The sequence below is a fragment of the Haemaphysalis longicornis genome, unplaced genomic scaffold (genome assembly GCF_048455015.1).
Source record: "Haemaphysalis longicornis isolate Haplotype H1 unplaced genomic scaffold, Haemaphysalis longicornis Haplotype H1 scaffold_12, whole genome shotgun sequence".
In the NCBI taxonomy this organism is placed as follows: Eukaryota; Metazoa; Arthropoda; class Arachnida; order Ixodida; family Ixodidae; genus Haemaphysalis; species Haemaphysalis longicornis.
The window spans coordinates 64,843,180-64,860,976 of record NW_027526225.1 but is presented as its reverse complement, the minus strand read 5'-3'; the positions used below and the strand labels follow the sequence as shown (position 1 = coordinate 64,860,976).

At 47.4% G+C, this 17,797-nt stretch overlaps 1 protein-coding gene across 3 annotated transcripts; it reads right to left on the bottom strand.

Annotated features, from left to right (window-relative positions):
• Positions 1 to 15: 15 nt before the first annotated feature.
• Positions 16 to 15,293, bottom strand: LOC144162778 (UDP-N-acetylglucosamine transporter-like). 3 transcript variants are annotated; one of them, XM_077693434.1, is made up of 8 exons: positions 14,982 to 15,293; positions 14,456 to 14,642; positions 13,850 to 14,004; positions 13,151 to 13,273; positions 12,423 to 12,597; positions 8,125 to 8,243; positions 7,019 to 7,152; positions 16 to 2,809 (listed from the first exon to the last, which is right to left on the bottom strand). In XM_077693434.1, exons 1-8 carry the CDS (start codon positions 15,006 to 15,008, stop codon positions 2,740 to 2,742), a joined length of 990 nt encoding a protein of 329 aa, XP_077549560.1. In that variant the 5' UTR covers positions 15,009 to 15,293; the 3' UTR covers positions 16 to 2,739. The 3 variants fall into 3 exon arrangements, with proteins under 3 accessions (XP_077549560.1, XP_077549559.1, XP_077549561.1); XM_077693433.1 differs by having other exon boundaries at positions 15,072 to 15,293; XM_077693435.1 differs by lacking the exon at positions 14,982 to 15,293 and adding an exon at positions 14,729 to 14,944.
• Positions 15,294 to 17,797: the final 2,504 nt, after the last annotated feature.

Sequence of the window (17,797 nt, the reverse complement as noted above, 5' to 3'; positions counted from 1 at the left end):
AATGAGAGAAACACGTTTTAGTAAATCCCATCACAATGTTTATTCTTTGGATGCGGCATAATGTGCAGCTTCTGGATGTTCAAGAACACCTTGGCACAAGATCAAGCAGAAAACCTTCAATACTACTTCACGTGTTGCACTACACTACACTACTTCACTACACCACACATTCCGAGGCACAAAAAAGACGAAGCCATTATAATACAAGCATCACAGGCTGAGATCGTTCAACACAATCAGCAGATCCGGCATCAACAGCCGTACAAAAGCATCCCACCACGCATTAACGGGACACTGAAGTGAATTTGTCAAGCTCCTGTTTTTGCTTGCACTGCGTAGACTAGCTCAAATAAACACACTTTTCATCATTTATCCAGGTGATAATGTGGTATTTATTTTATAAAACCAAGAAAGATGAAAAACTACCATGCGCGATTTGCAGCATCCGCACCAACTAACAGCACTGATGTCAATACAAGGTTCTACGTGATGGGCGATGTCCAAGATTAGAATTCAAATCTGTTTCAGTTTCAGTTCTGTGAAACAACATGCTTGGCATCCGATGTTATTGTTAGATGGGCATTCTCGTTATCTCAGTAATCGGCATACCGCGCATCTGCCATGTTGTCGGCTGTAAAATGCATTGGATAAGCCTACCAGCACAGGTTGGAATCGTAGTAATCACTAGCCAAAGAGTACACAGTGGATGAATGCCCTCCACGTCACCGCAGACGCTCAAATGCCATGCGCTTTTCCCCCATCTTTAAAGCTTGCCTGGCTCGTAAGAGGAGTGTTCACACCACGCCAAAGGTAGGCTGATTCAGGACTGTGCCCACAAGCAGTCGGTGCTCATGGCAACAGCACGCCAACGAGAACTCACCAGGGCGTCAGTGCCAGTCTGCATGCGTTCCGCGAACTCGCTTGTGGAGCGCAATGAACATTACGGCCCAAAAATGGTGAATCCAGTATAGAAAACATTGCCCAAAAACAAATAAATTAACTTCAAAAGAAAAATAAAGAAGAAATCTCACACTAACGCGCAAGACTTGAAGAGAGCGAAGCTGTACGCGACCATCACAACCATCACGAAGGTTTAAGTCCACGATTGCAGCCGATTTGCTTTTTTTGGAAGGGATAATCACTGGGCATCACCTTGGAGGGGCGCATGCTGTGACGTGTCTTTCTCATTCCGATCAAAACGTTGCCACAATTACAGCAATCGCTGGAGTTTTTTTTTTTTTTTTGCCAATCTCGGCCAATCTCCCTAAATGGGTATGCTTGGTTTGACAAACGTGCGCTGGAGATGCTGGGTGGTTGACGAACGCTCGGCATTTTCTTGGTTTTGTTAACTACCGGGCGGTCGCTGCGAGGCCTGCATGCAAGTCCGCGCACTCGGAAATTTCTTGGTATTTTTAACTGCCGACACGAAAAATTACGATTTGCTAAACAGCTTCGCTGTTGAAAAACAAACACTATTAAAAATTCAAACTTGCGACTTGCAAAACAACATACCTAGTGCACCAGGCCACTCGGCTTAAGTCAGCAATCCCAGGGGCGGAAATATAGAGTATATAATGCATAGCCAGTTTACATTTTTATTACTTCTAGCATTTCAAGCAGCTTAGACGACTATTTCTGGTATAGCACTCGTGCAGTAAGCATCCTCCAAATTGCCCACAATATCTCGTCTAGCGACTGCATTCTTTAAGACGGAAAAGCGTTCGCAGATGTTGTGGTCGTGCTGCTGACCACTGTGCTAGTTCACCCAGTGCAAGAAAAGTGCTTCCCGCACCCTGGCTTTACGCTGTACGATAAAAGGTTCGGTTGATTTTAATTCCTTAGTACCTCTTCTCCTGCCTTCGATTGGCCTTAGATTTTTCTACTAGCATACCAGTCAGCGAAGCGTGGCATGTGTGCTTGTGTGGAGTGACTTGGGCTTAGAGCTTGATGCAGTCTACAAACTAAGAAACTAAAGGCACAATCTTCCTGGCACAAGCGTGTTAGTTTCAACTGAGTGAACAAACTGCGACGACCCGCCGGCCGCCTAAACACTGGGCTGACTGATTCTGTCGGAGGGTCGGCAAGCCGTGTAGCGCAGTCAAGCCAAGCCATCTTGTTTTGACGTCATACGAAACACGCAAGGAGGATGCAGAGAGGAGGACAGCGTTTTTGAATTGATTTTTCTACTGACCAAAGTCGCGTAAACGCAGCGAGAGCTGTGGAAACATGGCCTGGAGACTCCAGACCACAATTTGGGCTAGTATTCCAGCAATGTTTACAAATCACTTCAGTGTCCCTTTAATACCCGAATGAAGACGCACAAAACTACCTGCAACGGAGGGGTGCTTCACAACACAGGAAGAACAGACTAGCATTGCTTAAACATTTCTCACTACATCACAGAAATCGGCCCTGGTTTAGAAAGATTGAGCAATGTTTATTCTGGAGGGATTGTCGCGACTATGCAAGCCGAAAGTTTTTTTCTAAATTCACATTCAAAGCCGCCACACGTACTACAAACAGAAATTTCATTCCAACGCAGACTACAAACAGAAACTTCGCTCCCGTACCGAAACATTGGTGATAAAAAGCGCCGCGGTGGCATAATAAATACAAAGTTCAGCACTCGAGAGCTGGGGAATGTCGCCGTAAAATGTAGCGTTTCCGGGTACATTTGTACTAGTTCACACACACACACACACACAAACACACATGCGCCCGGAGAACAAGTCCACCATACTACTTGAAGAGGGGAATGCCGTAGAGTGTTGTTGAAGCCATGACGATTGTAGCCCCGACGAAAAAATTTCTGTATGGAGGAAGGCAAAAATTCAAGTTATTGGAACGCTGCAAACTTCACACGCAGCAGTGTTTAGTGTAGTGAGAGCCTGACAAGCTGTTCGGCCTTATGGTCTTGCTGGTCTTAGAACTATTTTTTAACTTACCGTATTTACACGATTGTAGGTCGACCCTTTTTTTCGAATTTGACAATCCAATGTTGGGGGGTCGACTTAGAATCGAAATCGAACCGCCTATCATTAGTAACGGAAATAGAAATGAGAAATTGTGGGTGCTACGAGGTGGGGACAGCTTTGCACCCTCGTTCCCATGGTTGTAGTCAAAAGTGTGAATCACATGGGGCGTTTTCTGCTCGCGAAAACGCGCCGCGCATGACACAGCCGCGCTGACGCTGCCGCAAATACCACCCGCATGCTGCGTGCTACGCGATTGGGGACGGCAACATGGCGGCGTCACCAGCCGCAAAGAGGTGCGCGTAGCTCCAGCGACCGCTTCTAACTGCTCTTTAAGATATCACTGAAGGCACAAACAAATACGTTTGTGCAGGAAAGGAGCTGATAATGTGGTCGAAAACGACACTATTAAGCATCATCCGCACCGCAAGGTAAAGCGCCAATCAAATATCCGCCACCGTGGTAAGCCTAAGCATCTCTGGCGGCGCCAGCTGGCTGTCCCGAGCGCTTTCAAAGTGCCGCAAGTCGTCAGGCTTCTCCCACTGCCGCGCTGGTCACGCGGCATACCGAGGTAAAACCAGTAGAACTTGGAAGCAGAAGCTGTCGCGTGCGCAGAATCGTCGACGCGTGCGTGAAAGAATTGCCCGCGCAACGCCGACGCGCACGAATCGCGTGCAAAAACGCGTCAAGAAGCGTTTTATTCGTCTCTAAAGTATTAGCGAATCCCTTTATTCAATGCGCGGCGCTAATGTAGCCACAATCATAGCACATAGAACGCGATGGTGGGAGGTTAGTCACTCAAAAGTACCGTATTTACACGATTGTAAGTCGACTCGAATGTAGGTCGACCCCCAAAAATTACATCTCAAAAAAAAAAAAAAAAAAAATGCGAGCGCCGCGTAGAAAATTGTATCACAAAGAAAAGCTCTTCCGTAACCCACACGGCGGCTCTCCACAAGAGCCGTGCGCTCGTGGTAAGCGCGGTAGATGTTAAAAAAGAAAAGCTTTTGTATAAGCACCCGGAATAACAATGCGCTGTAGGTTGAGCGGGAAAAATACATTCGCTGCGAGATGACAACCATCGAAGCAACCGGCAGCGGCCACTGCGGTGCGATACCAAAACAAACATGGCGGCTACGTTAGCGCCGTGCATTGAATCAAGGGATTCGCTAATGATTATTATTATTTTTTTTATACGAATAAAACGCTTCTTGACGCGTTTTTGCACGCGATTCGTGCGCGGGTGACTTTTTGATGCCCCCATCAACGACTCCGTGCGCGCGGCAGCTTCTACTGCTTGTAAGGCCGAACCTCATAGAGTGTTTTTTTCACGCGATTCGCGCGTGTCGGGAGCGGCAGTGGGAGAAGCCTGACGACTTGCCCCAATGGGGAGGCGCGCTCTTCAAGCCGGCAGTTTGAAAGCGCTTGGGGCAGCCGGCTGGCGCCGCCGGAGACGTTTAGGCTTACCACGGTGGCGGATATTTGATTGGCGCTTTCCCTAGCGGCGCGGATGATGCTTTATAGTGTCGTTTTCGACCATATTATCAGCTCCTATCCTGCACAAACGCCTTCGTTTGTGCCTTCAGTGATATCTTAAAGAGCGGTTAGGAGCGGTCGCTGGAGCTACGCGGACCTCTTCGCGGCTGGTGACGCCGCCATGTTGCCGCCGCCGATCGCGTAGCGCACGCGGGTGGCATTAGCTGCACTGTCAGCGGCGCATTTTCGCGAGCAGAAACGCCCCATGCGGTTCACACTTACGACCATAACCATGGGAACGAGGGTGCAAAGGTGTCCCCACCTCGCAGCAGCCCTGAGTTCTCGTTTCTCTGGCCGTGACTAGCGGTAGACGATTGATTTCGATTCTAAGTCGACCCCCCAACATTGGATTGTCAAAATGTCAAATTTGAAAAAAAGGGTCGACCTACAATCGTGTAAATACGGTAAATCGCGCGCGGCCGCTTCCGTCAGCCGCCATGTTGTTTGTTTTGGTATTGCGCGGCAGTGGCCGCTGCCGGTTGCTTCGATGGTTGTCATCTTGCAGCGAATGTGTTCTCCACACTTATAGAAAAGCTGTTCTTTTTTAACATCTGCCGCGCATACTGCGAGCGCACGGCTCTTTTGGGAGCATCGATCATTGATGGAAGAGCCGCCGTGAGGGACGGAAGAGCTTCCCGGATGCGATTTTCTAGGCGGCGTTCGCTTTTTTTTTTTTTTTTTGAGAGATGCAATTTTGGGAGTTGACCTACATTCGAGTCGACTTACAATCGTGTAAATACAGTACCAATTAATTTTAATAAAACTGCAGAGGATTATGAAGTTTTTTGCTCTGACTCCAAATCAGCAATTAGATTTCTCACAAGTTGGTTATTTTTCAGATGATTAATGATTAATTGCCATTATTTTGGGTCACAATTACAGAATAACCACTCCATACAGAATGGCGACTACCCAGTGGCTAGGCAGACAAATGACTAAAGAATACAACCATGGAAGAACTTTTATGATTTAACTATTCTTTTACAACACACTGAACTTCACTCTTCCTGCGCTCTGCCAGAAATGGCTCACACGGGGTGTCAATTGAATGCAATAATAATTTTCCAAAGCCTCCATTGGAAAAATTTGTTGCCAACATTGTGTTCTTCAGACGTTTAGGTATTAGGAGCAAAAAAAATTAGTTGTACCTGCTCTGGGTTCCGAGATATCCGAGGGCAAAATGCTAGTTTTGCATTGCAAGAAATGTGCCGTTTCACCGAATTCTATGCGAATTGAGCTATAGAGTGCACTTTTTCGGTTTGCGGGCAATTTTCCTGTCGTTTACGCTTCAACCCCCGCGGCAACGAAATTCCCGCAAAAGCGAATTTTTTGGCTTTCTCCGGCGGATTCGTTGTTGCGGGGTTCGACTGTATACCTTTATCTCATAAACCGCACGTGGGTACACATTTAGATCCTTCGTTTACTTAGTGAGCGAAAAATTGTCGCATGGGTTCGTTCTCCGTTTGTGATTTCAGTCTTTGCAGGTTTGACGATCGAATGGACGCACTTTTGATGCAGTTTTGATGCGAGAAAGCTTTCGCGCTTCCCTCAACCTTCTTTAAGACGGGACGATAAAATTTTTATGTAAGGAATGTCTCGTGACTTTTTACTTTAACTCTAGCAGTCTGTGGTTCTGGAGTTCCATCAGCGTAGGAAGCTTTCACGATGCAGGAGAATAAACCTCAGGTAGCAAGCAGGGTACCGCCATCACAAGTTTTAACTCTCAGCATTCTGTCAAGCAGTAATGCATACAGCAATAGTTACAGAAGGAAGACCCAGGGTTAATGACTGCCAGAGGGCTTCCAAACATCCGTTGTAGTGCAAGCCATGTTTGCAAGACTAATGCCCGTGCTACACGGCAACTTTCACTTGATAGTACAATTGTTGTTCACAAGCAAGCCCTATTTGTCTTCGACGAGGCACTCGATAGACTTTTGGTTCGAAGGGCTTCAGAAGGGGCCATATAGCACAGGTATAACAAATGCAAGGAAAGGGTTCCATTTTTTTCGTTACAGACACAGCGGTATTAACCTCGACATCAAAGCAAACTTTCACTTTGCTGCACAACTGATGTTGAAAAGATGATACGCCGTCTCTACCGTGGGTGTCATATTGGTAACATGAATGGCTTTGCGGGTTCACCCGTATTGCTGCTATTTATTCCCATCAGGCACCATTCAAATGTACAGTCTCGGTCAAAAGTTCTTAGGCAGGGTAGTTTTTTTAAGTTGTTAGGCTCTCTTTTACCGGTGCGGGGATAAAAGAGTTAGTAGGAACAATGCTCTGACTTTATCGCTATCGCACACTCAAAAGAAATATTCCTCCTCACCCTCCTTTATCCCTGGAACCGGTGAGAATGTGCGAGTGTTGTTGATGGCAACGCCACAATAGCGCCTAGGAACTTTTGACCAAGACTGTACATAGGCGTGCTTGGGTCATGTGTCAAGTAACAAAGTGAATCGGAAGCAGATCAAGAGAACGCTGAAAGAGAGAAAGTCGAGGGAGCTCACCGGGTAGGCAAGAAGTCTCCTAGAAAATAGTACGAACAGAACGTTGAGAGCACGATGGAGATGGACGTCGCAAATCCCTTGAGGATGCTGTCGGCGTAGCGCACCGCCAGAGCGACGACCAGGCCACCGAACGTCTGTTGCGAGAAAGGAGGAATAGTTTTCACTGTAACGAGACGAGACTCCTAAACGGCAGGATGACAGCTTTTGTCACGGCACAATGGACTTGTGGTTGGCAATTTAGTAACACCTTTAGTGTACATGCCCCACAAAGTTTTGACAACTACTGTTCATTTACATTGTTTTTAGCAGTAGAAAAGAAAGCCTAGAAGTGGATAAAGCAGTACATGAAGCAGTCGTTTGCTGCTAAATTTTTTCTGGCTTATGCATGGTACATAATAACAAAAGCACTGTTTTACCGTATTTTCGTGCATATAACCTTTTCCTGCATATAATCCGCACCCCCACTTTCAGCCCGCCGGAAAAGAAAAATAAAAAAAAATCCTCGCGTATTGCCCGCACATTTGACACAGGAAAGGTTGCACCAAAGCTACTGCTCAAGCAACACATCGTATACTACGTAGACAGAAAAAGTGTATATCTAGCAAGTAGAATACACTGACTGCAAGGTGAAAGTCACAATTCACTAATAAAATTCAGTTGTTCGAGGGCGCTCGTACTTGTTTTTTTTTCCTTGTCCTTGCATGTTTTGCGCAATCGCTGCCATGGAAAGCTTAGTCAGTGTTACTGCACAGGAGCTTCACGGCACAACGCGCATTGCCGTGAAGCGTCACTAAAGGAAAAACCCCACGTATTAACCGCACGCCCACTTTGCCACTCAAATTTTCGCATTTTCGGTGTGGGTTATATGCGTGAAAATTAAGTGGTACTCCATCAGATGTAAGCTTAGAAATAACATCATTACTAAGAAACTATTATCAGTGCACACCAGCATCATTACTCATCAAGCACCACTATTGTTGCCGTGCACCATCATCATATGTCACAGCAATGATGCTCTGCTAACGATGAAACTCGTCTCAGATTGTGACAAGCTTCTACCATCCGGTAACAGAAAGTCTATGCTCAAAATCTACCGAGCCACTTGCCTGTAGGCAGATGACCACCCAGGTGATGGTGTTGTAGCCCTGAAAGAAGCCCCCTTGCAAGAGCTGGTTCCAGTCTGACACCACCATGGCCACGATGCCCATCAGGAACCCAAATATGGCTGCACAAGAATGCATACATTCCAGGCATGCTTGCCCAACTGGCCGGGTGAACAGATGGTACGCAAAGAGCTATCCTGAATCGTACGCAGATTTAACAGAATCGCAAAACCGACTAAAGCAACCGCACGTGTGTGCTTAACTCTTTCGTTGTGCAAGAAATTTACCGATTTTCAGGGGCCTAAGAATTCCTTTGTGCTAAACATATCGACTAGGCAGGTATTGCAGACGTAAAATGCAGATGGTTGAATGCCCTTTCCAACAACACCAGTTTTAATAATGTTTTCATAAATAATTGTTGAGAAAAAAATTATCAAATTCAAAATTTTTGTCCAGACGTTGAATAAAATGAAAAAAAAAAAAAAAGTTGTGTATAACAAACCACCAGTAGTAGAAAAAATTTAGAATGCAATTAATTGTGGGGTTTAATGTGGCGACGCTACACAGGCAATGAGGTGCGCTGTAGTGGAGGGCTCCGGATAATTTTGACAACTTGGGGATTTTTAACGTGCACCGAAATCTCAACAACACTGAAATTTTTGCTTTTCGCCTTTATCAAAAAAGTGGTCGCCGCGGCCGAGAATCGAACCCGCAATTTTGGGTTTAGCAGTTTAGAATATACACTTTGTAGATAAACTTTTCAAACACCCTTCCTAGAAAAAAAATTGAGATGGGCGGAACAATGTGTCCCATGTAAAAAAAAAACAAAAAATGCTAGCACACGTGGTGTTCACGCTGTGTGGTGAAGCCCAACCTTCTTTTCAAAATGTGCAATTATGGATGGCTCTCTGGAGGAAACCTGGTGGTTTGACATTATTAGGGGAACCAATTAGTCTCCACGTGATGTAAAAACACCTTGAAGTGCCAGCAAAAGATTCAGGGCAAGCAAGCGATGTGATGCAATCGGCTTGGAGTTGAAAACCAAATTCAGTGGTGAATGCTGGTTGACGTTCTGGTTATCACTTATCTGTCAGAACTTTCACTTGCTGTTTAGCATTATCTTTTGACTCGCTATGGTAGCTCTGCTTGCAGGAATAAGGTGCAATGCACTAGAATCATGCCCAGGAGGCTTCCACCAGGCGGCTGTAATGTGACAAAAAGCTCAGTCCATGTGTTCCAGATTTCGGTGCACGTTTTTAAAGACCCCCAGCTGGTCAAAATTAATCCAGAGCCCTCCACTACGGCGCACCTCATCGCCTGTGTTGCGTCGGCGCATTAAACCTTATAATCAATCAGTGCTACGAGCATCCTACATTGCAGCACCACCTAACATTTACAAAAAGAAACAATATCAAGCCTGCGTGAGACTTCGGCTGTATAGGCAGTTTTACTAAGAAGCAACACTAGACCTCCGGAAATACCCTTGTATGAAATTGAAACCGGCCAGTGAACAGCTGGTGGTGTTCAAAGCTGATTGGACACGCTCTCCTTGCCTGAACTGCTATCCGCCGACTTGGTGTTATCTTTTGACTTTCAGCTGGAGCTGTAATCACAGAAGTAAGGCGTGGGTGAAGTGAAATCACGAGCGGTGTGCGTTTTTTGAGGAACAATAGTGGGTGACAGAGGCGCCATGGCAAACCGCATTGAAGTTGGGTAACTGTGTAGTAGCGCCAAAGAAGAATTTTGCAACACAAAAACGAAACCAAAACAGCGGGAAACTGGCTGGAAATGCAAGGTCCACTTGTTAGTCATGGGGGGGGGGATCTTCAGAAATAAGCTCTGGTGGAATAAAGCTACCCTTTCTCTGAACCAATGTTCACTAGTGAACAGCTGGCACCATTTTCAGGTAATTATCACCTCTCAATGCTGTCCAATTACAAAGCTAACAACATAATTTGGTATTTGACTTGCTCAAGAAAATTTGGTGGTAATGCAGCATAACCATGAGCTGCATGCTTTTCTATCATGCGCAGCAGCCACGCCCCCTTTCGCAAAAACACGTGCACCTCAGCCCACAAAAAGCGCCGTAAAAAATCTCAGTGTTGCCGGAGCGGGGAAATTTAAACTGATTCTAAAAGTTCAGAGCCTAGACTAACCATTGGGGTGCATTAGATGTACGAGAAACGACTGCAACATGTCGAAATCACCGAAATAAAGCATCGATTACAGACGACAAATTTTAACAGGCATGGTACTGAAAGCCTTAAAGGGGCCATGCAGACAAAACACAGGTTGGTTTTATTCGAAAGATTCCGTGTTTTATAGCGCCCCCAGAGCTTGTCCAGATACAAACGATGCTTTCTTCACTGAGAAATGAATCAATTTAGGTTACAATTTTGATTCTTGTGCCAAATCGTGTGTTTCCATGATGTCTGCAATGACATTACAAGAACAGGTCTTCAAGCTAAATCTAGTGTGCTACGGAGCCTTGTTCGCCATTTCAACCTAGATGGCACCACCATACCGCAGCGGGCCGTTTTCTGTCTTTGGTTTGTTTTTGACCATATTTGTACCTAGCTTGTTTTTGTTAAGGTAGAAAATAATCGTTTTGTGAAACCAATGTTCGCTGGACAAATATGCTCACGCCAATCGGCCAGAGTCGTATGAGACAACCCCCAAAGCGCCGCAGTGCTGTGCCACAAAAGCAAGCATAGTGCGTGCAAAACCAACAGCAGTACACATCGATACTTCCATGTTTACGTGTACTTTCGTAGTTCCACTGTTTACCCCGCCACTCTTACTGCTATACAAAGAATTTGCCCTAAATTTAAGTGCAAATATCTCGCTAGACAAGCTTATAAGCCCTGCCTAATTTGTGTTTGCTTTTGCCGGCCTCAGCCAATCGCACAGCTGGCACTATGTCATCATAGGTTCTGTTGCGGGAAATTAGCTAGTAGGTCACATGGCCATTCCCTTTTTGCTAATTATACACATTACTTAAGCGAAGTTTACGTTAAGAGTGGTGTCAGCATGATTCTAACGAGGCAATCTTTCGAATGAACCAAACTTGTGTTTTGTCTGCATGGCCCCTTTAAAGCTGCTAAGATTATTGACAGCTATTACAGCACCTTTGTGTGTTTGTTTATGCTTCCTCTAGTAGCAGAAAAAAGAAATACTAAATTTGGAGTGCTTGGGATCTGTATTCACGAAGCAGTTGTGACACATCTCAGTGTATGTTGCCTTCAAGTGTGCCATTCCCTAAGATGTTTAAAAAAATGTTCTGCAAATCCGGCCAGATGTGAATGTGTCTTCTAAAGGTGTGGGGCAGGCAGGTGTAGCGATGTTGTAGACGTCTGGTGCACATTCAAGGACTCCCAAGTTGCCTAAAGCCTCACTGCTTCGAACCGTCGAAACACGAGGTTCGATGAACAGATTCCTTCCACCACCTCCCACAACTGTTACGGCCATGGGTGCAAGCATATCTGCTGGTGATATTTAATGATCGGGCACAAGTAAAAATGTGGTTAATATCATTTGGTTAGTGATGCACAATTAGTGATCCTCATTAATCAAAACCTGTTCAAGGAAATGACCTCCTGTCTTTGACCGTTTCACTCGTGTCACATTTATGACACGCAAAGCATAAAAAGCCGCATAACAAAATTGCGACAATAAGAAGAACTACTACATTATTTATTTACTATTTACAGATAAACATTAAAACATTAAAAAATTACGCCCACCTCCCCTCGCGGGAACCCTGGTGTGATGCGACGCTGACGGGGGTTCAAGTGCAAGCGGAGAGCAACCGTCGACCGAAAGGCCGCCGGAGAGCGGCACACCGGTTATATGTGCAGCGCGCCCGAAGGAGAGGAGACCACGGAGAGAGAGAGAGTACTGCACATGCGCCGGCGCCAGTGCGTCTGCCGCGGCTATGATGCAACACAATCCACTTTAATCCAATCCAAATCCAATCCAATCCAAGCCAAGCCAATCGAATCCAATCCAATGCCCCTCGCGAGAGAGTGTTCGCTATCGGAGAGGAGAGGGGGTGAGCGGCGGAGAGCGCAGCTGGCGCGGCGAGGAGAATGGGGGAGGGGTGGACGCCGACAACGCCGGATGGATGCAGGGACAAGGCGAGTGAATGAGATGCGTTCGCATGTAATACAAATACATGTTATAGAAAGCGTTACAGCGAAACTTTAGCCCCCCGAAAAGGGGGGTAATGGGGTAAATGATGGGGGTTGCAGCCCCCTCAGTTTCCTCACAGCATACATTCACATGCGAGGTAGCCCACCTACCGAGCTGAATGTTGCGGATCCACAGCGACCAGGTGATCTCTTTCAGCAACTTCTCCAAGTAGATGCCGCTGAAGCCACTAGACATACACGACAGCAGCACCGCCATGAGGCCCAGGAGTTGGTGGTAACGGTCAAGACCTGCCGCCTCCGCCGCTTTATTATCTCCCGTGGGCACCTGCAGAAAACGTTCCTCCCGTCAATTTTCATCCTCACTATTCCAAATTCCAAGTTTATCTTAATTTTCGGAATTTTACGGTATTCGCCATCAAGGCTACGATTACTGATTTTTTGACGCTCGATATTCACACTCGTTTAGCAGTCGATGTTGGGTGTGCGCTGGTGTGAATATGCTTGCAGAGTGGAACGAACTGAAAGCGGATTGGCCCAGCAATGACTGAGTGGCTAATCAGATCATTTAAATCACTCGAAAACTTCAGCTTGTTTTAATATGCCAGTCAGAGGTGAGTAAAACTATGTGAAGAGGGGACCCTCTCCTACTAGGAGACATTTCACAATGCATTTTTCACGAATTGATGCTCTGCAAAGACGGGCAAACCCAACCAATCGACTGTCTAAACTAAAAAGTTGATGACAGTGTGAGCTGCTCATTGATGCTAAGTTAACTGTGCCAGCAAACACCAAAACTACGACGTAATGCCTGTATATACTGCGGTTATTTATGAACACGACGGGCCTCTTCAACGAAGTGAACAAGAAACTGCACCAACCTGTACAAAAGCGACGCCAATGATGAGAAGCACCAGGGAAAGCCACTGCTGCGTCGATATTCGACGCTTCAACATCCATACGCTAAACATGGCAGTGGTGAGTATCTTCAACTGGTACGTCACCTGCACAAACGGCAGACAAGAGGAAAGCTCTCAGTTGCGCTTGCAAATGATCGAGCCGGAAACTTCGGCTTCCTTTTGCATCCTTCTCAGCCATGCAGGCAAGCAATCTTGGAAGCATTGCGCAGGGTTTTTTGGTGTACGTTTTCACTTGAGCGACAGTAGCGCCCAGCTCTGAACAAGAAATTTCATCCTTGTTATCACATTAGAGAGTTATAGCAGAGCGGAGAACCAGGCCCGGTACGGTACCCGGTAAGCGACTGGCGCCAGTGCGCCTGCGCCGAGGCGAAAAAAACTGGTTGTGCGCATGCGCAAGCATACCGTACCGGAACCGTTTTCCCGATCTGCTACAACTCTCTAGGGGGATCATTAGTCTCGAACATCATTCGAGATACACACAGGTACCAGAGTTTTTTACCACAGCGCGATAATCATTCAAGCATGCTTGGATGCAACTAACATGCACACGTCAAGCATTTTCAGTACCCGAAACCGAAACTCGGCAAGCCGGTTAGTTGTTCGGCCATCGCTAGAGCATGGGTCATGCAAGACACAGAAGGCGAGGATGGCAGTGCAAACCTGGTAGGTGGCGGCATCTAAGAGTGACAGCGCGTAGAACAGCAGGTTGTTCTGAACTGTGTAAAGGCCGGCAGGGACCAGCATCTTGCAAGTTTCCCTTGGCTGTCTCCAAACTTCGTCTCGAAGCTGCACCGCTAATGCTGGCACAGAGAAACCTTCGAGAAAGCAAACGTCGGAGCATCTCGGGATGAGTGCACTGAAAGTTCTCGGGGTGACACGTTTGTAGTTCCTAAATTTATGCTAAACTTTAGCTCGGACAAAGATACCGTAGATTTCAGTCCCCCTAAACGATGCAGTCAACACGCTCTAACCTCCATCAAATACACCGCAGTTTTAAGTCCTCTTTTTTTCCACACTTTGAGCTGTCTTACAAACCACAGCTTAACAATAATTAAAAACATGTTTGGGTCACAAAACAAATCTGCATTCACCATACTTGGCAAGTGTTTAACACATAAAAAACCTCGCGGTTTAGGTAAACCTACAAACATAAAGACTACCTTTAAGGTGCACGCACGTCGCTCCCGAGAAATTGCAGACGACGTCTTAAGACGCTTTTTGTAAGAAAATACAATGGAATGAACGTACGAACGCGACTAAACTTACCGTTCTCCCACAGTAAGACACCTAGGCAAGCGATGATTTTGAGAAACTCCGCGGACACGACAGCGCTACTGGACATATAACGGGGTCCTTGTACCGCCTGCGTGCGTGAATAGCGGAGGAGTAGGACCATCGTGGTCGTCTGCACGACGATGAAGAGTAGCGACGTGTACTTGAGGACAGACGACATCTGAAAGAAAGATTTAGCGAAGATTTTGTGGTGCAGCTCGGTTTTACGAAGCTCGCTGTAACAAACGGTCAGGCACACGAACCCACCGCGGTCTGCGATCAGAAAGTAGCTTATACGACTGCCTCCCACGTAAGTGTCGCTGATATTGTCGACGAGTCGGACACAAGGACACACATGCGCGCGAAGATGGGTGAGTGAAGCTCTCTCTGCTACACTCGACACCTGTTTTTCGCAAGCAGAAAGATGGATTTAGCACTGCGTGGGTAATTATCCGAATTATCCGGCGGCACGGCACACGGACAAGATACAGCCACGACGGACGATACACGGCGCACTTACATCACTATGCGCTGGAGGCTTTTGCATTTTCAGGCGAATCCGTAAGGCGCAACTCTAGCGTCTTAAAACACAGGAGCAGGTTACCGGTACCTTGCGCTTCGGCGGCGGCGATGGCTGTTTCATGATAGGCTGCCAGCAGCGCGGCGATGGATATAGGTGTTAAGTTATTGTCACGCAATACGTCACAAACGTAAAGACAAGTATCGAATCGTGTCTATCCGTAAATCATTGCTGTAAGCGGAAATTTCGTTCGCGAACAGCAAAGCGAAAGAGATCGGGTTGCCTAGATTGTTGATGCCGATATCAATGGGCTGTTGCAGTGCGCCGCCGCCGACGCCAACAGCTGAGTGTGTAGGCGAAAGAGGCCGAACGTGTAGGCACTGAGTTGCGCTATTTAAAACATTCGCGCATATGCGCCTCAGATAGCACTCAGATATTATGCAAAGTACTCATGAATACGTTACGACAGTAACATAATGCGATGTTTGCAAGCGATGCGACGGGGATCCGCAGCGGCTCGTCCCCGTCGCTCGTGCCGTCGCTCGCCAAGGCACGACCGCGGGCGTCTTCCGTGGTCGCCAAGCAAAAACCGGAGGATTGCCTTGGCGACCAAGCAAACAATGGAGGATTGGCTAGAAAGTAGGATGAATTTATTATGCAAAGGCAGAGACAACAAAGCTGGTATTGGTTCGTACAGTCCACTCACACTAACGTCAGTGGTGTATAGATTCGTACTGCAGGCGACACAGAGTTTCATACAAATTTGTATGAAACTCTATGGCAGGCGATAAAATCAGAAAGCATGGATGGAAGAAAATGAAATCCTTGGGGAACTGCAGAATGAATTTAGACAAGACAAGCGCTTGGATGATAACAACACAGTGCATTGAAATTGCGAAAGACCATTATGAAATACGTTCTTGGACATTAAAGGGGCATATGGTTGAGTGCACCTGACATGGGAAGTGTTTCGTTGTGGGTGGAACACTGGACTTCGGTTATATTGGGTTAACTGGGTTTATTATAACGTAGGAAAAGAAAGCATATACAAGCGACTACATGACTGCAGCACAGACGAGAAAGTGAAGTGGCGGTCAGGGCGCGGACGTAACTCGATGCCGTCGTCTGCTCAAGGTTCACCAGAGGAACCGAACTCGTAGGGCGATCGGGTTGAGGGCTCTTCCTTCCGGCGGCTTTCATAGACCGTGGGTTGCGTCCCGCCGTCTACGCTCTAGGCTTGACTACGTGGCGCCAGATCTCTTAGTTCCTCACGTAACAGGAAGGGCAGACATGCTCACAGCAGGGCAACACCCAACACTCAACACCCATCGAGGTCTGAAACAGGCATGAAACAGGAATGCCCGTTGAGCCCAATATTGTTAATGCTTTACATGGTAGGGCTAGAAAATAAACTGGAAGAAAGTCAATTAGGGTAAACCTAACGCACATGTGGCAAGGCGAAGTGGCCATTCCGGGAATATGCTATGCGCAGACGACATTGTTCTTTTAGCTGAAAACCACAGCGATATGCAACGATATGCTAACATTGGTGGCCAGGAAGCCACAGACCTCGGTTAAATTTTAGCACGGAAAAGTCTGGAATAATGGTTTTCGATTACGCTATAGCACTGACGCAGTGTCAATCCAGCATGGCGAATTACCCAGAGTAGAGACAGGCCACCAGACAGACAGACAATGAACTTTATTGAAGGTCCTGAGGAGCACCGCCGCCGTTCAGGGCGGCAGCGCGGCGGGCCGCTCCCACGTGGGCGTGGGGACGGGGAGGCCGAGCCTAGCCGAGCCTCGATATCACCGCCGCGTCCTGGTGAACGCCACTCTTCCTCGGTTATGCGTTGAGGGCCCCGAAGTGAGGGACGCCGCCAGAGCATGTGATCCAAATTGCTACGTTCGCCACTATCCGGGCAGTCCGGTTCAAAAGTGTATGTGTAGGAGCCGAGAGTGGATAGAGTAAGATAAGACAATGGTCTGCAACATTCAGAGCGTGGCAGCATGCCTGCGGCCTGGAGAGTTTCTCGTGCGGAAGAGGAAACGTTCGCCTGCCCAGCTAATAGTCTGAATAATCTCGCTGAACGTGAATAAAGTGTCTCTGAAGACCTCCCAACCAATCCCCGAGGGACCGCCTCCGTCCGACCTGGCGCGGTGGGTTCGCTCGAGCGCGCGCGGGTGTGGGCGACCTCGTTGAGGTTAGTTACACAGGACAAGTGCGACCCTAGGTGAGCGGGAAACCAGGTGCTGGTGTGTGAGGAAATTACCTTATTGTCGCCGGTTGTCGTCAAGCAAGAGCCACCGCGGCCTGCTCGGCTCTAGCCGGGGTGGTATTCCTGAAAGACGAAGAATTGAGAACTGTGCCACTGTGATCCACCATGACTGCCGAGAAGTTTGCCGATCGGCCGTACTGCGCAGCGTCCACAAAGCACGCGGAGTGCGGGTCGTCGCGAACTTGTTTTAGTAGGGCCTCGCCTCTGGCCCTTCGCCTGCCCGCATTCTGCTGCGGGTGCACGTTGCGGGGAAACAGGGGAGATAGTTATAGCGGCTCTCTGCTCCTTAGTAAAGCCAACCTTGCGCTCTTCCTCTAGGGATGAATTACAGCCCAGAACCACCAGAATCTTCCTGCCAGCGGGCGAAGACGACAACCTGGCCGTCTGAGCCGTGTGCTGCGCTTCAATGATTTCCTCTGAAGTGTTGTGAACCCCGAGCTGCATGAGCCTCTCTGTGCTGGCATTCATCGGGATACCCAGCACGCGCTTGATGCTTTTACGAATTAGTAAATTAAGCTTAGCCTTTTCGTGATTCTG

Bases quoted from the DNA above. Each gene is read 5' to 3' on its own strand.
- LOC144162778 (XM_077693433.1), bottom strand. From the start codon at position 15,104: ATGAAACAGCCATCGCCGCCGCCGAAGCGCAAG. The intron at 14,005-14,455 runs GTAAGTTTAGTC...GCTTTCTCGAAG, and splicing joins TGTCTTACTGTGGGAGAACG to GTTTCTCTGTGCCAGCATTA. The intron at 12,598-13,150 runs GTTGGTGCAGTT...CGTTTTCTGCAG, and splicing joins TTGGCGTCGCTTTTGTACAG to GTGCCCACGGGAGATAATAA.